General features: G+C 43.8%; 1 protein-coding gene across 1 annotated transcript in view; it reads left to right on the top strand.

Annotated features, from left to right (window-relative positions):
- The first annotated feature begins 885 nt into the window (after positions 1–885).
- The window catches only part of LOC126106200 (cytochrome P450 4C1-like), a 69349-nt gene continuing 47770 nt past the window's right edge, over positions 886–22464 (top strand). The window contains exons 1-2 of the mRNA XM_049912434.1: positions 886–1059; positions 7107–7343. Coding sequence (XP_049768391.1) covers positions 886–1059; positions 7107–7343 — 411 coding nt within the window. The remainder of the gene's footprint in view (positions 1060–7106; positions 7344–22464) is intronic.

Genomic DNA, 22464 nt, shown 5'->3' with positions numbered 1-22464 from the left:
TAAAGTTTTTCAATTATTCGAATATCGCTGAACTGAATTGTTTTAGGAGTTCAGAAATGTGTTTTTCCCAGTTAAAATTCTCATCTATAGACACCTAAAAATTTTTAAGCTTCCATCGTACTTTTTATTCAGTGATCATGTGCTACATTTATCGTTAGTGTAGTGCCTCAAAATGTGCAGAACTGAACATCTTGTGTCATTTTGAAATTGATAATGAGAGCGTTTGCAGAAAAGCAATAGTACCTTTAAGTACGTTATTTAGCATTTTTGCTGTTGCTGTATGTTTGGGTCAGTTATAAAAAGAACTGATTATGATTGTTGTATATTAGGTGGAAGATCGAAACAATAGAAAGGCCTACATTGAGCCTTGGGCATCAGAAGGATTTCCCCTGTTACATGAGTTTAATTACTAAGTGCAAGTTCTCGCTTTTCTTTAAATATGCTATTGACTGGTTAGCTATACCACCAAATTCATAAACCCTCAGTTTATCTAGGGGTACTGGATGTTTCTGCCAACGGCCTTGCCACAGCAGTAACACTGGTTCCCGTCAGATCAGCGAAGTTAAGCTCCACCGTGCTTGGCCAGCACTCGTGTAGGTGGTCGTGCGGGTCTGGTGAGCCCTCTTGGCAAAGCAGGGTGGTCGGTCGATACAGCCGGGCCTTCCGATGACTGTGTGGGCGGAGTATTGAACGTGTCTAGAGCTGTGCAGTAATGCTTCTTCTTGTGTGCCTCAGCTTTTCTGTAAAGTTTTGTTCCAGTGAGTGTCGCAGTTTCTGCAAACTCGAGTGTACATACACAGCTATTTTCCCGTCGTGCCAGCAAATGAAAAGTCTTGGTTCTGTGGTCGTGGTGGCAGGTTCTACGTGGGCCCGAAGCTGGTGATAATGGTCGCTCACCCAGACGACGTGCAACACGTCCTGCTGACGTCCAAGATGGTGGAACGAGATCCCCTGACCACGAACGTCATGCGGACCATCGTCGGCGACGGATTACTCACCCTCAACGGTAGCCGCTGGAAGACGCACCGCAAACTCATCAACCCCACTTTCCACTCTGAGGTGAGTCAAAACCAACATGTCAAGACTTACAAAGCTTCGCTAAAATCCACTGGTGGAAAATGATAAGGCATCATCATGATGCTATGGTCGCAGATAAGGGCACTTTAATTTCATCCTGCACAAACTGTACGCTTTTTGTGATCTGTATCTCGGGGACAGAAGCGGTTCGTGGTGTCAATACTAGGGAAAGCTGCAAAATTGTTGTCAACGTGTGACGGTATTTTCTTTGGTTGTTTTTTTTCTCTTTTTTATTTATGCTATCTGTGTTACGTAACATGCGTAAACTTATATATAAAATACTCCACCTGTATAGATTCTAATATGAGGCCAATACCCAGTAAAAAAGCAAAAGATGTGAAATCAGAGGAAGACAGTCGAAAGACTGTTGAATGGAAAGAGACAAGTAATGGCGTTCGTTGAACTAGTTGGCGGTATTACGGGCGAGAAACGCAAAAGTTATTACAAGACACTAAGAATTAATTATTGGTGTCAAAAGCGATGTGCAATAAGAGGAAACTGTCAGATACGAATTGTAATGTTTAAAAGTTACTGCTGCACAGCGAGTTTTATGTTATGCTACACTTACTTACAGAAAAGAAGGATACGCCTTGGTAAATCTTCAGTACAAATGTTGTTAATAGTAAACTATTTCCCATTTGCTTAAATATAAAATGAGTGTGCTATTTTATATGAATGAACTCAGTGCATATGAGCATTTAATCTCTGTTCCATTCGAACATCTTACAATTCACTGTTCTACATACATTGAATTCCAAGAAATTACTATAATACAGCTGCCCATAAATCATATCGATCCAGTAGGGAGCGAGTAACGTTATATTCAAGAGTAAAAGACACCACACTGATTACATTTCCAGAGATTGCAACGTAACTCGCCATTTTCATACGTTACGAATTAGGCGCAACTTCCTTGCATATATCTTTGGACATCGACACCATTGACAGCAAAAATGAACAATGTAAACAGTCCCACGAGTGCTTAGCTAGGAACAACATACTGCTCGACATTATATTTATTCCGTTGTGCTGCAGCCCATGTGTTTAAAAAGTAAGAATGCAAGATACCTTGCACCTAATGATATGTTATAGACAAAATATTTTGGAACCAATAATAAAATGATTAACAACTTGCAATTGGCGTATTACAATTTTAGTTAGCAGAAACTGTAATATTTTGTAAAATTCTGAGGTGCCCATGTTGTGTATTTGAATGTTTACACGTGTATTCTAAAATAATGCAATTTGGCACTGAAATAAAAATCTGTAGCAGAAACACATTTGTGAGGAACTAAAACAGAGTAATGTGAAGCATACGGATACAGTTACAAATGTGATCAAATTTTCGACAGACAGCGAGGCCTGAGGAATTTTTACTCCTATTCAATTGTCTCTGAAGAAACGTTACCTTGGATATTTCAACCTAATAAGCGCGTTGTGAATACCATCAAAATGCGCTTGAAGTAACAAAAAAGTAAATAACACTATCTGCCAATGAAAAACTTGATAGTAACTGAAAGTAGCGGCACACGCTTCTCGCTCCTATTTCATCCAACCGTTTGTGAAACTCTAGCTGAATAATGACTCTTATGTTAGCATATTCTAATGCACTCTAGTGTGACATCTGCAAACTAAGCATGCCTTTACCACAGAACAGAGAATGTGCAGAATGGAAATTCTGCTGTAACCCAAGCGCCAAAATTTAGTGCACATGCGCGAGGGCTGCCATATTGAAATCGAGTCAACAGTTATGTCTGAAGCCAAAGGCGAAAGGATGCGTTTCGTTTATTCTATTAATTATGCCGTTTAGTTGCTGGGCTTACCCAAGTGCAATCAGTTGTTTGATGTACTGCTGAAGTTAAAGTTACAGAGAAGACCACACAATGAAGTGAGGGGCGGTTCCCATGGGGCGGCTGTTAGCAGCAGCATACGAGAAAAAATAGTTTTCCAATTTTCCTGGTGTTTAACTGTAAAAAAAAAATACTGTATGTAAATGAAGCAAACCTACATCAACTCCTGGAGTTAGTTTCTTGGTAGAGCTTCTCCTTATCCTTCAAAAATTAAAAAATACTTGTTTCGCATTTGTGCGCTTTCTTCACTACTGTATATAAGACTTCTCGTACGATTTTGGGGAACTAACTAGCACACACAATTGATTTATTTCATATCTTACAGTTTCGTATCGCTACTCGATGATCAAGTATGTTTTACGATATTGGTCATTGTTACTCTAATACTTCCTAGAACTCTGCACCGTAACATCTGAAGGGTTTCCGCGAAATATGTGGCCACGGCTTTTTTACTTTTTACTCATTTTAAGTGCTACGCTGCTGTGTATTAAATGTAGCTTAAGTATCGGAACTGGTTTTATAGTTCGTAAGGAAGCCACGCGTAACAGAAGTTAAAAGTACAGGGTTATTACAAATGATTGAAGCGATTTCACAGCTCTACAATAACTTTATTATTTGAGATATTTTCACAATGCTTTGCACACACATACAAAAACTCAAAAAGTTTTTTTAAGCATTCACAAATGTTCGATATGTGCCCCTTTAGTGATTCGGCAGACATCAAACCGATAATCAAGTTTCTCTCACACTCGGCGCAGCATGTCCCCATCAATGAGTTCGAAAGCATCGTTGATGCGAGCTCGCAGTTCTGGCACGTTTCTTGGTAGAGGAGGTTTAAACACTGAATCTTTCACATAACCCCACAGAAAGAAATCGCATGGGGTTAAGTCGGGAGAGCGTGGAGGCCATGACATGAATTGCTGATCATGATCTCCACCACGACCGATCCATCGGTTTCCCAATCTCCTATTTAAGAAATGCCGAACATCATGATGGAAGTGCGGTGGAGCACCATCCTGTTGAAAGATGAAGTCGGCGCTGTCGGTCTCCAGTTGTGGCACGAGCCAATTTTCCAGCATGTCCAGATACACGTGTCCTGTAACGTTTTTTTCGCAGAAGAAAAAGGGGCGTAAACTTTAAACCGTGAGATTGCACAAAACACGTTTACTTTTGGTGAATTGCGAATTTGCTGCACGAATGCGTGAGGATTCTCTACCGCCCAGATTCGCACATTGTGTCTGTTCACTTCACCATTAAGAAAAAATGTTGCTTCATCACTGAAAACAAGTTTCGCACTGAACGCATCCTCTTCCATGAGCTGTTGCAACCGCGCCGAAAATTCAAAGCGTTTGACTTTGTCATCGGGTGTTAGGGCTTGTAGCAGTTGTTAACGGTAAGGCTTCTGCTTTAGCCTTTTCCGTAAAATTTTCCAAACCGTCGGCTGTGGTACGTTTAGCTCCCTGCTTGCTTTATTCGTCGACTTCCGCGGGCTACGCGTGAAACTTGCCCGCACGCGTTCAACCGTTTCTTCGCTCACTGCAGGCCGACCCGTTGATTTCCCCTTACAGAGGCATCCAAAAGCTTCAAACTGCGCGTACCATCGCCCAATGGAGTTAGCAGTTGATGGATCTTTATTGAACTTCGTCCTGAAGTGTCGTTGCACTGTTATGACTGACTTGTGTGAGTGCATTTCAAGCACGACATACGCTTTCTCGGCTCCTGTCGCCATTTTGTCTCACTGCGCTCTCGAGCGCGCTGACGGCAGAAACCTGAAGTGCGGCTTCAGCCGAACAAAACTTTATGAGTTTTTCTACGTATCTGTAGTGTGTCGTGAACATATGTCAATCAATGGAGCTACAGTGAATTTATGAAATCGCTTCAATCATTTGTAATAACCCTGTATTTTATCTGAGCTCACTGCCGGACTGCGCCACGTGCAAGCAGCGTGCACTCTGCCGTGAACGCACGGTTCGCAAGTTAGCACGATCTATTGTTGTAGTTGCCGTTGGAAGACAATGAGGACCTAGTAGACATTCCACACCATAGTTACGTAATCGAAAATCTGAAACACGTCTCACATTTAGGACACAGCTTGACATACGTTTCTTTGTGACATGTCTGAATCGTCATTTATTTAACGAATATTATTCATATTGCGTAATACGTTAGTGTGAACTTGTCCCGCCTACTGTCTTCATTGAAAGTTATACCTATGTTAATTCAGAATAAATTCACAGACTGCTTATATCTGAGCATCAGTTGTGTAAGGTACGGATACATTACCTGTTGGTGACATTTGAACATTTGTGACGGCAAGGAATCGAGGCCAGATTTCCCGCTAATCGCAAGCGGGCATATCATCCACTTCATGCAGGCCAGTATATTTCCAGTTGATTTCAGACGGCTGTCAATCGTCATTAGTGACTGTTCATCCAGACATGCAAGTAAAAAGTACCGTATCTATGCGTCGCTTTAAGGTTGAAAAGATGAGTGAAAATTCCAGTATTGATACAAACACTGAAACGCTTACAGAATGTCTCACGAGAGCTATTTCTGTAGGAAGTGAAGTGGATTTGTCAGCGAAAGTACCAGAAAAGAAAAATTAATAACATTGCTGCAACGAGAACGCCGATATTTACAAAACAAAGTAGCTTCATTGTCACATCAGGCTAAAATCATCATAAACAAGTCAACTATGATAAATAACCATTTAATAGTAATGTCTAATATAATCCATCTTAAGGTCTGGAGGTTGCGGCTCTGAAGATAACGATAATGATTTTATAGCGTAACAGGCAGACTAGTCGGGAGAATTCAGTGGTCGGCTTATCTTAATTTTGTTAATCTAGGCAATATTGTTACACCTTTAGTAGTTGTTACTACGCACATAAGGAACGGGTTGAGCAAACTCGTTAATTGACTGATCTAACAGGGTGATTCTCTTTGGAAACTTTTAATTTTGATATTAATTTAGGTGTAGTGGTTTTCATATTATAAACAGAGCACCTTATTCGTAGTTTTATTTTATTTTATTTTATTAAATGTCCAATTCGCATTCCAACTGAAAGATTTAGTTGGATATGGTTTTAGGCGTTAAGCGGGAAAAATGAACAGGAATAAGCAGTGCTGCAGGAAAGGAAAAAACAGCGTGAATCATGTGATGCGAGGAACGTAGGGAAGAAAGGAAGAGAATTTCCAACAATTTGCAAAGACCACACAGACGCTCATAGACTGGACAGTTATGATATGTCTGCGGCAGCCGAACACACACAAAAAAAAGCACTGAAGAGGATTTAGAAGTCGTGCACGTGGCGAAGGAATGAATAAAAGTTGATGCACTTGAAGAACTAGAGATATCAGTTCACTAAGGTAGATTTGATATTACCAGAATGAGATTTTCACTCTGCAGCGGGGTGTGCGCTGATATGAAACTTCCTGGCACATTAAAACTGTGTGCCGGACCGAGACTCGAACTCGGGACCTCTGCCTTTCGCGGGCAAGTGCTCTACCATCTGAGCTACCCAAGCACGATTCACGTCCCGTCCTCACCCCCCGTCCTCACCATGAAATCCAAGTTTTCTCACCTCTTGCCTAATTGTCAGGGTACTTGCAGTGTATCCTGATGCCGTTTGGAATTCCTGTGTGATGGTCTGGATAGATGTCTACCTGTTACACATTACGTCCCTCTTCAATTGTCGGCGGTCTCTGTCAGCCAACAGACGAGGTCGGCCTGTACGCTTTTGTGCTGTACGTGTCCCTTCAAGTTTCCACTTGACTATCACATCGGAAACAGAGGACCTAGGGATATTTAGAAGTGTGAAAATCTCGCATACAGACGTCCGACACAAGTGACACCGAATCATCTGACCACGTTCGAAGTCCGTGAGTTCCGCTGGGGGCTCCATTCTGCTCTCTCACGATGTCTAATGACTACTGAGTTCGCTGGTATGGAGTACCTGGCAGCACCTAATATGAAAAACGTATGTTTTTGGGGGTGTCCAGATACTTCTGATCACATGGTGTAATGAAAATGTCGTCAGTACAGTACAGAAGTTATTAAAGACCTGTGAGCTGTGCGGGTGGGGAAGGTGGGGGGGCGCCTGCTGGTAGCCCGCCGGCTGGACGCTGCGAGAGCGGCGCCCCCGCCGTGGAGCGGCTCTGTACGGCGGCGTGTTGCAGCTGCTGGGGAACTTCCTGGAGGCGTTCCACGAGGGCGGCCTCTTCCTGAGCGAGCGGCTGGCCAGAGACAGCGCGGGCGGCGCCGCCCCCGCTGACGTGCACGCCGCGGCCTTCTTCGCCGCGCTGCGCAGCATCTGCAGCGCCGCCACCGGCGTCGACCCCGACCTGCTCATACCGGACGATGTAGCGGAGCACGAGGTCTCTGCGATGGTGGCAGATGGCATGACCCTCATGCAGGTAAGCCCTATCACAGTGAAACGTCCCCTTGGAGCAATTAATGAATTACTGTGCTGGTAAACCTCTTATATTATTTGATTTTCAAACAGCTGAACAGAACTGAACGTACTCAGACATTTCGCTCTTTACCTATTCTGATCAACACTAAACTGACACACAATATTTTTAGCGCAACGCAATCTGGCTTTCAAAAATCCCTACAAAAGAATGGTCCTGACTAACAATAACCTATACCTTTCATGAATCACTTACCTCACAAAAATCTTCGTTACTCGAACTACTGCGATACAGTGAGCGCCAATACTGCCAGCTTAATGAGAGATTCTAACTACTGAAGTCACTGACTACTGATAGGCATAGTTAGCAAATGAATATATATGATGAATCCTAGAGCTCATAATAATGGTGGATTAAACTTGAATTTACGAGGTGCATTCAAGTTCTAAGGCCTCCGATTTCTTTTCTAATTAACTACTCATCCGAAATCGATGAAACTGGCGTTACTTCTCGACGTAATCGCCCTGCAGACGTACACATTTTTCACAACGCTGACGCCATGATTCCATGGCAGCGGCGAAGGCTTCTTTAGGAGTCTGTTTTGACCACTGGAAAATCGCTGAGGCAATAGCAGCACGGCTGCTGAATGTGCGGCCACGGAGAGTGTCTTTCATTGTTGGAAAAAGCCAAAAGTCACTAGGAGCCAGGTCAGGTGAGTAGGGAGCATGAGGAATCACTTCAAAGTTGTTATCACGAAGAAACTGTTGCGTAACGTTAGCTCGATGTGCGTGTGCGTTGTCTTGGTGAAACAGCACACGCGCAGCCCTTCCCGGACGTTTTTGTTGCAGTGCAGGAAGGAACTTGTTCTTCAAAACATTTTCGTAGGATGCACCTGTTACCGTAGTGCCCTTTGGAACGCAATGGGTAAGGATTACGCCCTCGCTGTCCCAGAACATGGACACCATCATTTTTTCAGCACTGGCGGTTACCCGAAAGTTTTTTGGTGGCGGTGAATCTGTGTGCTTCCATTGAGCTGACTGGCGCTTTGTTTCTGGATTGAACAATGGCATCCACGTCCCATCCATTGTCACAACCGACGAAAAGAAAGTCCCATTCATGCTGTCGTTGCGCGTCAACATTGCTTGGCAACATGCCACACGGGCAGCCGTGTGGTCGTCCGTCAGCATTCGTGGCACCCACCTGGATGACACTTTTCGCATTTTCAGGTCGTCATGCAGGATTGTGTGCACAGAACCCACAGAAATGCCAACTCTGGAGGCGATCTGTTCAACAGTCATTCGGCGATCCCCCAAAACAATTCTCTCCACTTTCTCGATCATGTCGTCAGACCGGCTTGTGCGAGCCCGAGGTTGTTTCAGTTTGTTGTCACACGATGTTCTGCCTTCATTAAACTGTCGCACCCACGAACGCACTTTCGACACATCCATAACTCCATTACCACATGTCTCCTTCAACTGTCGATGAATTTCGATTGGTTTCACACCACGCAAATTCAGAAAACGAATGATTGTACGCTGTTCAAGTAAGGAAAAAGACGCCATTTAAGTATTTAAAACAGTTCTCAGTCTCGCCGTTGGCGGTAAAATTCCATCTGCCGTATGGTGCTGCCATATCTGGGACGTATTGACAATGAACGCGGCCTCATTTTAAAACAATGCGCATGTTTCTATCTCTTTCCAGTCCGGAGAAAAAAAAAATCGGAGGCCTTAGAACTTGAATGCACCTCATAGTCCCGAAATTGTTTGAGCAACAGAACGAAGAGAACCTAATAAAGAATCATTTGAATTAGAAGACCAACCAGCGATTTTAACAGGATTCTCAGGATATTCGTTTTATAGGCCCAATTGTTAATTTTATACCTTTAACTTCTGTTTGTTTTAATGTTATTTGATTAAATAGAATTAAGGTAGCTGAAAATATAATGAATAGGGAGAATCATATGAGAGGAGATATTTGAGGGATTTCGATTAATTTCCCCATCATAAGTAGTCGTTTTATATATATATATATATATATATATATATATATATATATATATAAGACTGGATGTCATGAACTGATATATATATATATATATATATATATATATATATATATATATATATATATATATATATATATGTATATCAGTTCATGACATCCAGTCTTAGAAATTTACTCTCGGTGATGGACACACGTCCAGATCATCCGCTCTTAAAACTCCGCCATCTCACTCCTCACATCCACCACTGCTGGCGGCTCACCTCCAACTGCGCAACGCTACGCGCTGTTCGCATCCAACTGCCCAACACTAGAATATTCCAACAATGCAAACCAGCCACAGATTGCACACAGCACAGTCAGTGATTTTCATACAGAGCGCTACGTGACGTTACCAACATAAAAACCTAAACAGCCTACTTACAACAGTAGTGAATTTACCGACTAGCTTTCCGACAGTGGCACCGTCTACTACTGCGTCTCCTTCTTCACCGTCCAGGCCACATTACAACTTGTATCGTATGCCGAAATCCTAAGGGGAAGGAAACATAATGGAAGCTAATGATTGATACGCCCGCTAAACCCACTTGGCAGAGCAGGTAATAGGATTGTGGAAAGGGCCAAGGGCTGAGGTCAGTTTCTGCTTCTAATTGTCATTTATTGCAATTTAATAACCTTTATAACCAAAACGGCACATAGTCGAATCTTTACCGAATGCATCTCTTTCACGGCTGAAGGCCTCCAACAAGAAATCTTAACAAGATAAAAATGCAGTTAAGATAGCAATAACAACTTACGCAAAGTGCAATACAAATGGCTGAGGGCAACAATTAAATTCCAAAATTTTAGAATATATTAACATAAGCCTTTAAAGGCAGAAGGCCAACAACAAATCTTAAAAAATCAAAATTAAGATGGCAATAAAATAATTCAAAACCCAACAAAGCAACATATGCAAGGTGCAAGACAAATGGCTAGGGCCACAATTAAATTTTAAAACTTCAGAATATATTACCATAGACTTTTAAAGGCAGAAGGCCAGCATGTTTAACAACAATAAATCTTAAAAAATCAACAAGATAAAAATCCAATTAAGATGGCAATAAAATAATTTAAAGAAGCATCATGCGCAAGGTGCAATACCAATGGCTGAGGGCCACAATTAAACTTCAAAATTTTAAAACATATTACCATAACCTTTAACGGCAGAAGGCCGCAGTGTTAAAGCTGTCCCAACCAGGGGGAGCCACGGACCGACCGACACAACGACTTGCTTCCCGTCAGTCAGTACATGAGAACTCAAAACACAAAAGGTTACAAATGTGATAATCCACAATGGAGTATGTATTAGCTGTCAAAATTACACACCATGTTGGATAGCACCCACAGGTGAGGGAAGAACGCTGCCTGAAATTACGTTAGTGGCCAGGGAAGGTAACCGGAACACTAACGGCCACTACGCAGAAAGTTCGACTGGTGCACTTGAATTTGAAACATGGTAATAGTTAACTTCGCTCAAAGAACACTCCCTGAATTTACGTCAGTCCCCAGGGCAGGTAACCAGAACACTAATGGCCACAAGATAGAAAATTCCGCTGGTGCAGTCAAATCGTAGTCGACCAAAATAGTTAATTGCACCGACACTGCGTAGGGGCTGCCAGCGGCCCCAGCCGACTGCACCACGCGGAGATAACTTCCCTAGTCCGCAACAACCGACCGACCCCCCTCCAGGCGCCAAACCAAAGATGGTACACGGCGCAAATATCGATACACACGTAGAAGGAAGAAGAACCACGACGTAACCGCGACAAGGGCGGGAAACCAAACACAGATAGACAGCGAGGTTAACGAAAACGCGTAGTTTGGAGAGAGCACGGCTCAATGTTGTTATGATTAAATTTTCCCCGGGATATTTGAGTCTCATCTTTATCTACGATGATGTTGGAAGCTTAAAAAATGAATTAAAATTTGTGCTACAGCTGCGGACTCGAACCTGAGTTTTGTTACTTGCCACACAGCAATGCAGACCATTACACCACCGAAGTACTATGTGGGGCACTTCTCCACGATCTACCCCAATCGACTGCCTCCCCAACCTAAACTTCACATCCTCAGCCTATTTTCCCCCTAAATTGTCACTATAAACAGGGCTCTCCGGCATTGGAATAGTACACCAATGTTGTGTTGGGGGGGGGGGGGGGGGTACTAGACTTATGTAGTTCGTGCAGCACTGTGGACTGTAGTGTTGTGGTGGTGTAATGGTCAGAAGTTTCTGCATAATAAGCCACATGACCTGGGTTCAAAACCTGCCTGTGGCACAGATTTTAATTCATTTCTTCAGTTTCCATCATTATCGCAGATAAGGGAACCTCCCCATCGCCCCCGCCTCAGATTTAGTTATAAGTTGGCACAGTGGATAGGCCTTAAAAACTGAACACAGATCAAACGAGAAAACAGGAAGAAGTTGTGTGGAACTATGAAAAAAAATAAGCAAAATATACAAACTGAGTAGTCCAGGCGCAAGATACGCAACAACAAGGAAAATGCGAGCACATGAGCGCCGTGGTCCCGTGGTTAGCGTGAGCAGCTGCCGAAGGCGAGGTCCCATCTTCATGTCTTCACTCGAGTGAAAAGTTTAATTTTTTTTATTTTCAGACAATTATTATCTGTCCATCCGTCCGTCCGTCCGATGCGAGGTAACTGCGCCGTAGTATGGGTTCGGAAAATATTCATTGACCTTGTTATTGAAGTCGCGAGCTATATTTGCTGGATTCATATTGCCCACGGAATACATCTCACGCATTTAATGCACTCTCGTCCAGAGTAGCGAACAGTCAACTGCCAGCCAGGGAGCCTCGTTAGCAGGAATATTCTCTCTTCCGTGCGCTGTAGTGGACTGACGTCGTGTGTTTCGATGTTTGTTTAGGTGTGGCGTCCCCATACTACGGCGCAGTTACCTCGCATCGGACGGACGGACGGACATATAATAATTGTCTAAAAATAAAAAATTAAACTTTTCACTCGAGGGAAGACTTGAACCAAGGACCTGTCGTTCCGCAGATGCTCACACTAACCACGTTTTTTTTTTTTTTTTGTTTGTTTTTGGGTCTCCTTCCTTCCCTTCAACCCGTCCTTTACGCTCGCCAGTTTTTGCCTTCTCGGCCCGGCTTCTCCGCCTTTAAGAGAGAATGTAACTTGATGATGTGGAAACGCGCTTCTTCTGACTGACAAACTAAGTATGCCCCTTCTGCTGCCTTTGTTTGCAACATGGCTTGAATAAAAATAAATGTAAATTCCATTGAGAAGGCATTCGCATAACTGTTATGGGAACGTAACTGCATCTATAACTTTCTTTCTCCGTGCGTGGTAAAACGGAAAGAAGCAAACTCATTATTGCTGATAAGTCAAATTCTCTTCTTCAGAAGGTAATGAATTAAAGTAAGCTTCTGCTGCTTGATTTTACGCATAAATAACATAAATATGTCTTCGTGTGAAAAGAAGGAATGAAAGAAAGAAACTAAAAAAGGGTAGATACCAGTTTCGTCACTGTGTCGTACGCTTCCCTCAAAACAAAGTAATATATACATATAGGCTTAACTGGTCTATATTGATGATCTTCTCTGTTTACTTGGTGTTGGATATCCTCCTCTTGCTACGTGAAGTGCAACCTTGTACCACAAAGCATTCGTCTAACAAACGACATGCTTCGGTGGATAATGTAAATTACGCACTTCTATTGGTTACAGTATTGTTTTAGTTATAAAATTTGCGTAGTTTTCTTTGTATTTTTTAGTACACATCAACTTTTGGTGCTCAGTTGTAAGGTATACCCAGAAGTCCTCCCTATTGCTTGATTCTTTTGTTAGGATGTAATGCATCGTTTGGCCTTTCAACCAGTTGACTGCGTTTCGTTTTGTTTTAGGATAAGGTATACTGTCAGGGTTTAAAAATTCAGCAGGCGTAACGGCGTTGGGCGTAGTTCTGCTGACGCTTGCTATCTTTTGTCTTATGTAGAGTCATATGTCTTTTACCTTGTCACACAACAATCTATGCTCTTCGGTATCTGGTATATTAAGCCACGGGACCACGGCGCTCATGTGCTGACATTTTCTTTGATGTTGCCTATATTGCGCATGGACTACTCAGTTTGTATATTTTGCTTATTTTTTTCATAGTTCCACACAATTTCTTCCTGTTTTCTCGATTGATCTGTGTACAGTTTTTCAAGGCCCATCCACTATGCCAACTTATAACTAAATCTGAGGGGGTGCGATGAGGAGGTTCCCTTGTGAGAGGAAGAGGTTACGATGGCATAAAAATTTTGAAAGGATGTGAAACGTTTTCGTATGTCCATTCTTGTCATCGATGGTCTTCGGAACTTCGGCCGCGCACTTACGTAATAAAATGAAACAACCGTCAACAGACACAGCCTCCTTGACCATGCTTGTTGAATTGTCTGAACGCAAATTAGTTTCTATTATTCTCAAGGGAATGCGTGCCGCGGATAAGTAGCATTTCGTTTTCCGTAAGCACTCTGAGAGCTGGGGAGAACTTCGTGATGTGGTTGTAGTAGCATCCGCATTATCCCTTGAGAGCCACGGGCGTCGAGAGGTTGTAGGGCGCGACATAGGGGCCGATTCCGGATTACCCACATCCGTGGGAGTTAGCAGAAGGGAACCCAGGCGTTGTTTCAGATGCGGTAGTTCAGCTCAATTGGTACGCTCTTGCGATCGCCCTCGTGCTCTTAGAGCTAGTAGATGACGCCGGCTTGGTACGCGAACCCGGGTTCCAACCTTTAGGCCTTGGTGTACTCGCGTAGTCGCACCTGCATCATCCTCCATACCACCTGTCACCCCCGGAGGTTAAGATACTCAAGACTAAGATACCTCAGATGTTGGAACAAGGAGTCATGAGACCCTCTACTTCTGCTTATGCTTCTCCAATTTTTCTTGTACCTAAGGATCAGGGGAACGATTTTAGACCTTAAATGCGAACATTTTTAGGTTAAGCTTTACCGTGACTGTTACTGACATTAAATGAAACAACAAGTTTACTGTTACCAGTCACCGTTTTATTTTATTTTTTCCACGACGTGTTTCGAAGGTTTAAACCTCCATCATCGGGTGGATTTACATTAGTTAGTATTACATATGTGTGTATGTTGTGTTACGATTTTGGAGTAACTTGTGGCACTGCCTAGTGGGGAAACAGAATATGGTTTTAGATAACTTATGACAAAAAATAAACTGATATCTAATGGTAAACTTTAATAAGTAAACTAGAGTACCTCCAGTGGTCACACGTTCCTTTTTCTGTCGTAACACTATGTCGTAACACTGTGACTGCTTCTACATTGGCCAGACTGGCAGATCATTTGAGATTAGGTTCAAGGAACACATAGCAGCACTAAAAAACAAAAAATACCACACATCAGCAATAGCTACCCACCTACATGAAACAAAACACCATGTTAACAACACAAGTATTAGCATCCTACACATCCAACCAAAAGACAGAAAACTAGACATCCTTGAAACACTCCAAATATACAAACACCAAATGAAACAACCAGAATCCATCTTAAATGACAAAAATGACAATATTTACAATAGTATCATCTCTGTTTTCAGCAACTGCCTACACTCTTAAATACACACACAGACAGACACACACACACACACACACATGTGCACACGTGCTAATATTTACCATAAATATTGACAGCCGCTGAGAGTACAAGAGATTGACCTCATTCACAGATATTTCATCACACCAACAGCTTGTACCCCTTGTCAGCTTAAAAACTGTAGGTACATCAACTAGTGGCACAAATGTATATCTATCTGCATATTTTATAACATTAACCAGTGTATTACCCCAACCTTTAGGCAGCTAATATATGCAACATGTAATCTTAAGACTCCTTGCCATGTAAATGTTTGCTCTCATATAATCACTCCTTCCTCTCTCTCTCTCTCTCTCTCTCTCTTTCTTCAAAGAGTGTCATCTATTTATGATTTTACTGCTGTAGCCAATATGATCATTGTAATTCAAGCCTGTAACATTTCACCTAATTGTTATTAGCAAGTATGAAGTTTAAGCCATTTTAACATTTCACCTGATTGCATAAACGAGTACGAATGTTTAGCTGTTTTAACCTTTCAAAATTGGATTTATATACCACCTGAAGTACACACACATATATTCGACACCTCAAAACAAACACCCCCAAATAGTTTAAACGATTATTCTGTAATAATGTTGTTACGATCTATATTCTTTGCACTTTGCGATTATGTCTTCTCTTCTGCTGTACGAACCTTGCACCCAGCTGATTCCAGACGCCATATTTGTTTACAAATGTGGCAGTATACATGTGAAGTGTTACGACAGAAAAAGGAACCTGTGACCACTGGAGGTACTCTAGTTTACTTATTAAAGTTTACCATTAGATATCAGTTTATTTTTTGTCAAAAGTTATCCAAAACCATATTCTGAAATAGTGTCTTGTTTCCCCACTAGGCAGTGCCACAAGTTCCTCCAAAATCGTAACACAACATACACACATATGTAATACTAACTAATGTAAATCCACCCGATGATGGAGGTTTAAACCTTCGAAACGCGTCGTGGAAAAAATAAAATAAAACGGTGACTGGTAACAGCAAACTTGTTGTTTCATTTAATGATTTTAGACCTGTTGTTGACTACCGGCGTTTGACTGCCAAGGTTGTACTCGAATCAGTGCCCTTGCCGGCTTTTCATAATTCTTTTACCTAGTTTGCCGGCGCTAATTGGTTTACTGTTATTGATTTGAATCAGGCCTGTTATCAAATTCCTCGGGCTGAGGAACGCAAACATGTCACTGCCTTTTGTACTGGTTAGAACTTGTTCGAGTTTAACAGAGTCCCCTTTAGGTTAGCTACCCGAGCGGCGGTGCTTACTCGTTTGTTAGATAATATTCTTGGGGATTTGAAGTTAGTTTGTGTCTATAATTATTTGGACAACTTGGTTATCTATAGCCGTTCGTTTGAGGATCATTTGGAGCATATCTGGCAAGATCTTTTGAGGTTACAGCGAGCAGGTCTAACTGTTAAACCTAGTAAAATTACGCTAACTAGGCGGGAGATATCCTTCTTGGGCTATATTATCTCGGGTCAGAGTATTCGCATTGACCAAGAGCGGACGAAAGCCCTGCGGGCATTGCCTCCTCCTATTGATAAGCGGGGAATCGCTAAATTTATAGGCATGGCGAATTACTTTAGACGTTTTGTGCCCAATTTTGCTCAGTTGGCGGCACCATTAAATCAGTTACGCCGTAAGGGCGTGCGTTTTGAGTGGGGACCTGCCCAGGAGGTCGCCTCTGAGCATATTAAGACAACGATAGCCAACTCGACGGTTCTTGGGGAACCCGATTTTAGCAAAAGGTTTAGCGTGCAGACTGATGCTTCTAATGCCGGTATTTCAGCTGTTCTCCTCCAAGAATTTGAGGGGTAGAGACAACCATTAGCTTACGCGTCTCGGCGGTTAACAGATGCCGAGCGTAAGTACTCTGTCTATGAGTGCGAGGCCTTTACCGTTTTGTTCGCATTAGAGAAGTATCGGTTCTACCTTGAACATAGAGTTTTCCAATTGGAAACCGACAATCAAACGGTGAGCTGGGTACTGGTGAGGCCGCGTAAGACTGGCCGTATTGGCAGGTGGGCGGTACGTATCTCGGCATTTCAGTTTGAAGCTGTGGTGTCACCGCCAGACACCACACTTGCTAGGTGGTAGCCTTTAAATCGGCCGCGGTCCGCTAGTATACGTCGGACCCGCGTGTCGCCACTATCAGTGATTGCAGACCGAGCGCCGCCACACGGCAGGTCTAGAGAGACTCCCTAGCACTCGCCCCAGTTGTACAGCCGACTTTGCTAGCGATGGTTCACTGACAAAATACGCTCTCATTTGCCGAGACGAGCCTTCAGCTACGTCATTTGCTACGACCTAGCAAGTCGCCATTATCATTTGCTATTTATCTTGTGATGCATTGACCGTCAGACCGATGTCCACCAATTATGGATTAAAGTTAAGTATTCCAGAAGCTACGTACCTTGTTTACTAGACTCAACTCCTATAACTGTTCCAGACCTCACGCCAGCCTGCGTGAGCTTAAACGCGTGCCTTTCGGCTACCAATCATAGTGGCTTGGCTGTCTTGCCAAGTCACAACAGAAGCTAAACATGTGAAAGGTTCTAAAAATGTCTTGGCGGATGTTCTCAGCCGGATGTTTACCGAAGACGAGTCTAGTCAGGGAAGCAAGCAGGTAGACGGTGATCATCTTAATTGTATGGTGTTAGGTGAAATTCCCCTTCTGTTTCAAGACATTGCGCACCATCAGGATGTGGGCTGGTATTAAGCAGCGTGTGTTGGCCGGACAGCTCTCGGAAGAGTATGAGATTAAGAGGGGGATTTTTTGCAGGAAGGTGGGCAATGCTAAGCAGTTTAAGATCTGTTTGCCTGCTACCTTGGTGCGTCCGGTCTTTCGTTATTTTCATGATTCATTGGTGGGCGGCCATTTAGGGACTCATAAGACGCTCCAAAAGATCAGGGAACATTTAACTTGGCCCTATGTACCAGCAGGTTAGACAAATGGTAGCTCAATGTCGCTTGTGTAGCACAGCCAAACCCAACAATGCCCTTCAACAAGGCTGGTTGAGTTCTCCCATGCACAAACTCTATATTGATAGTTTGGAACCTTTGCCTAGGACCAAAAGGGGTCATCGATATGTACGCGTTATGATTGATGCATTTTCTCGGTTCACTTGGCTCCTTCCGAGCCGCAACGTTACCGCTACCACCATGATTAACCAGTTGACTAGTGTCTTTAGTGTTTTCGGGCCACCTAAGCATTTCGTTAGTGATAACGCTCCAGCCATTCTTTCGAGTCCCTTTAAGGCTTTCTGCTTTCAGAATGGAGTTAAGCATGTCACCACACCCCCGTATTATCCCCAGGGGTCCTTTGCGGAAAGGGTTAGTAGGAATCTTAAGTCCGCTTTGATTATCATCAGAAAACACCCATAAAATGGGATTCCAGGCTTCCCTGGCTCAGTTTCGACTTTAACACCGTCATTCATGAAGCCTCGCGAAGTACGCCTGCATCCTTGATATTTTCCTACCCAGTTATTTCCCCTCTTTCCAACTTGTGGGGGATTCAGGATCTTATTCTACCTGATGTCAATCCGCGGGTCATAAAGGAAATTTGGAATCGAGCCAGGTGTCATGTATTCAAAGCTCATAATAAGCAGGATTATAATCGTAATCGGAAAACCTTTAAGGGTAGGCCTGGGGACCAAGTTTACATCCGCAATTTCCAAGGGAGGCAGGTGTGCGGCTGTAAATTTACTCTGCGTTTTCTGGGGTCTTGCACTATTATGCATATATTACGCCCGGTAAATCTCTTGATCAAGAACAACAGCTCGGGTAAGCAATATCGGGTTCACCTTAGCCAAGTTAAGTTCAAGTAGCTCAGACTTGCATTAACCCCTTCCTGGGTCAAATTAGGGAGAGGGGGGGTGGGGAGGTTGAGCCGTGCTCTCTCCCGACTATGCGTTTTGTGGAATTCGCTGTGTATCTGTGTTTGGTTTCCCGCCATTGTTGCGGTTACGTCGTGGTTCTTCTTCCTTCTACGTGTGGCAGCAATGATGTGTATCGATATTTGCGCCGTGTAACATGTTTGGTTTGGTGCATATAGTTTCCGGCAAGGGGGTCTGTTTACGCTCCTTACACCAAGCGAGGCGTCGTTTGTCATTTACCAGTGTGATGTGTGGTTTATGAGCAGCCGCTCGACCGTAAAATCCAAGTTTTCTCACCTCCCGCCTAATTGCCATAGTACCTGCAGTGGATCCAGATGCAGTTTGGGATTCCTGTGTGATGGTTTGGATAGATGTCTGCCTATTATACGTTGCCACTCTCTTCAAATGTCGACGGTCTCTTTCAGTCAACAGACGAGGTCGGCCTGTACGCTTTTGTGCTGTACGTGTCCCTGCTCGTTTCCACTTCACTATCACATCGGAAACAGTGGACCTAGGGATGTTCAGGAGTGTGGAAATCTCGCGTACAGATGAATGACACTAGTGACACTTAGCCACCTGACCACTTCCGAAGTCCGTGAGTTCCGCAGAGCTCTCCATTCCGCTCTCTCACGATGTCTACTGACTACCGAGGTCGCTGATATGGAGTACCTGGCAGTAGGTGGCAGTGCAATAAACCTAATACGAAAACGTATGTTTTTGGGGGTGTCCGGATACTTTTGATCGCATAGTGTAATTGTTTGCCCATCTTGAAATTCAAACTCTGTTTCACTGGGGAAGCAGACTAGCTCTGAGAAAATAAATGTTAGAGCACGGTCAGGAGGTATTGCAAGAACATGCGAGTCTGAACACAGTCACAAGATTTTCCCAGGTACAGTTGCTCAACGGTTTCAAATACGGCGGCACAAATCGACACGTAATAGTCCAAAGCACCCACCTGACGGCGACCACTGGTGATCGGACGCTTAACGCACAGCGCACTCAGGAGCGACCTGGGCCGGAATCTCCCACTTGGCGGTCCAAGGAGCAGCTGGTCGAACACAGAGGAGGTGGCGCCGCCAGACCCAGCCAGCGCCGCCTCCCGGCCTTGTTGCCGTCTAACAACTGCCGCGCCGCCTTCCACGCCGGCGATAAGTACACACTTACTGTGACGCTCCCGTTGTCCACACGAAGACCGGGGAGAACATACGTGTAGCAAAGACATCTCCGAGTAAGTCTACATACCTGCTTCTAAAAGGACAGCTAATCAGGGATCCTACTGTTAGAATCGATGGCTCGCCAGTTCTTCGGCGACGGGAGACGCGATACTCGGGAGTCATAATTGACGAGAGATGGAACTTCGGGAAACCGTAACCCAGAGAGCTCTCCAACTACTAAACAACCTCATCTCCATAGGACATAAGAGATTTCATCTCCCTCCTCATCTCATAAAACTCTATCACAACAGTATTCTAACCTCAGTAGTGGGTTACGGCTCGGGAGTCTGGGCGCACAGGCTCACGCGGGTCGTGTCCGCCATGACAGTGAGAAGGGTCCAGAGAAGCACGATTCTGAGATCTGTGGGGGCCTACAGAACATCTCCGGGAGGAGCTCTGTTAGTCATAATGGGGCTCTGCCCGTTAGACATCAAGATACGTGAACAAGCGGCGTGGTACTGGGCCAAAAAGGGGAACATGGAGAAAATAATAGAGATCATGGGTGGGAGGGTGGAGGATAAGAGGGAAATACGAAACAGAGGGGAGGAACTTTGGCAGAGGGCTTGGGAGGAAGAAGAAACTGGGAGAAGAACCCTCCAGTTTTTGCCAGACGTAAAAGAGCGTGGGGGTATGAAATATTTCGAACCTACACGAGGACTCATTCACTTTCTCACTGGCCATGGACCCTATCCGACATATTTATGTCGGTTTGGGAAAAGGGCAACCCCCGAGTGTGACTGTGGCGCGGCAGAGGGGACTCCTGACCATGTGGTTTTCGAGTGCCCTCTCTTCAATGATGTCGCGACAACACTCCGAGACAGACTTCCAAATAACGACACATACCAACTACTGCGACAAGAAGACACTTTTCACACTTTGAATACATTAGCAGATGAGGTATCACGGAAAGTGTTAGCAGAATACCTGAGGGACCAAGAATAGGTATCAACTCGTAGATCAAACCGATTGAGACCGGATCCCATTCCCATACCGCCTGTGCGTGGGCTGGCCGACTTCCATCATAGTTGGAAACCGCCACGTACGGGACCATGAGGGGGGCGGGGTCAACACCAACGATTACGATAAAAGCACCGCGGATACGACGTAGGTTAAGTTAGTATTATAGACTTAGATTAGGACATTAATTTAGGAAACTGCAGCGAATACTAACCTTGGCCAGCCCAGTGCCACGGGCATGCTCCTCGGGTTTAGCTCGTGGGGCCTGGCTATTCTAAGTAGGTTTGTACTCTACTGGCACACCTGTAACGCTGCAGGTAATAATCAGATTAGTTAAGTAACAAGTAGGTTAGATCAAACTGCCCATTGTTGTAGAAAATTAAAACTAACACACTGTAGTAGTTTAATCTGTAGCTCACTAAAATAACTGTAATAGTAAAAGCTGCATTGTAATCCCATTTATGTATCATTTTATGACCCACTAATCATCTTTGGTGGGTTAACATGTATAATTAGTATTGTTATTGAAAAGACATCAAGTATGAATGATCGGCGCAGAATCAAATCGATCAGCAACGCGGCCCAGAATGGATGATACGAGAGAGCCAAAGGAGGTATAGGGGGTAGATGGCAGAAGAAAAAAGGTAGCAGGATCCATCTCCTGAAGACAGTAATCTAAGCCGTGGAGGCTGAAAAGCGAGAAAGACGCGCGCACACACAGGTTTTACCAAAACTGACCTAAATCGATCCAGTATCTCCTCATCTGCCCACCTACTTCAGTATATTTTTGTAGCACCACAATTCAAAAGCTCCTATTCCCTTCTTCTCTGAACTCCTTATCGTCCATTTTTCACAACTGTGCTCGGCTACACACCGGAAAAATGCCTTCAGAAAAGACTTCCTAACACTTAAATTTGTATCCCACTTCCACAAATGGCTGTTTTTCAAAACAATGCTTTTCTTGCTATGGCCATGCTCCGTTTTGCATCCTCTCTGTTTCAGCCGTCAAAAGTTACTTTGACAGCCGGAGTGGCCGTGCGGTTCTAGGCGCTACAGTCTGGAGCCGAGCGACCGCTAAGGTCGCAGGTTCGAATCTTGCCTCGGGCGTGGATGTGGGTGATGTCCTTAGGTTAGTTAGGTTTAATTAGTTCTAGGCGACTGATGACCTCAGAAGTTAAGTCGCATAGTGCTCAGAGCCATTTGAACCAAACAGTTACTTGGTGCCAAATAACAAATTCACTGACTACTTTCAGTGGCTCATATGCTAATCCAATTCGCTGTGCATCGCTTGGTTTCATTCGACTACATTCTATTGCCATTGATTGACTTTTGTTTGTTTATCAGATAACTTCTCTTCAAGCCACTATCCATGCCGTTCTACTACACTTCCTAATCGCT

This window comes from Schistocerca cancellata, chromosome 10 (genome assembly GCF_023864275.1).
Source record: "Schistocerca cancellata isolate TAMUIC-IGC-003103 chromosome 10, iqSchCanc2.1, whole genome shotgun sequence".
NCBI lineage: Eukaryota > Metazoa > Arthropoda > Insecta > Orthoptera > Acrididae > Schistocerca > Schistocerca cancellata.
This window is presented reverse-complemented; position numbering and strand designations above follow the sequence as displayed.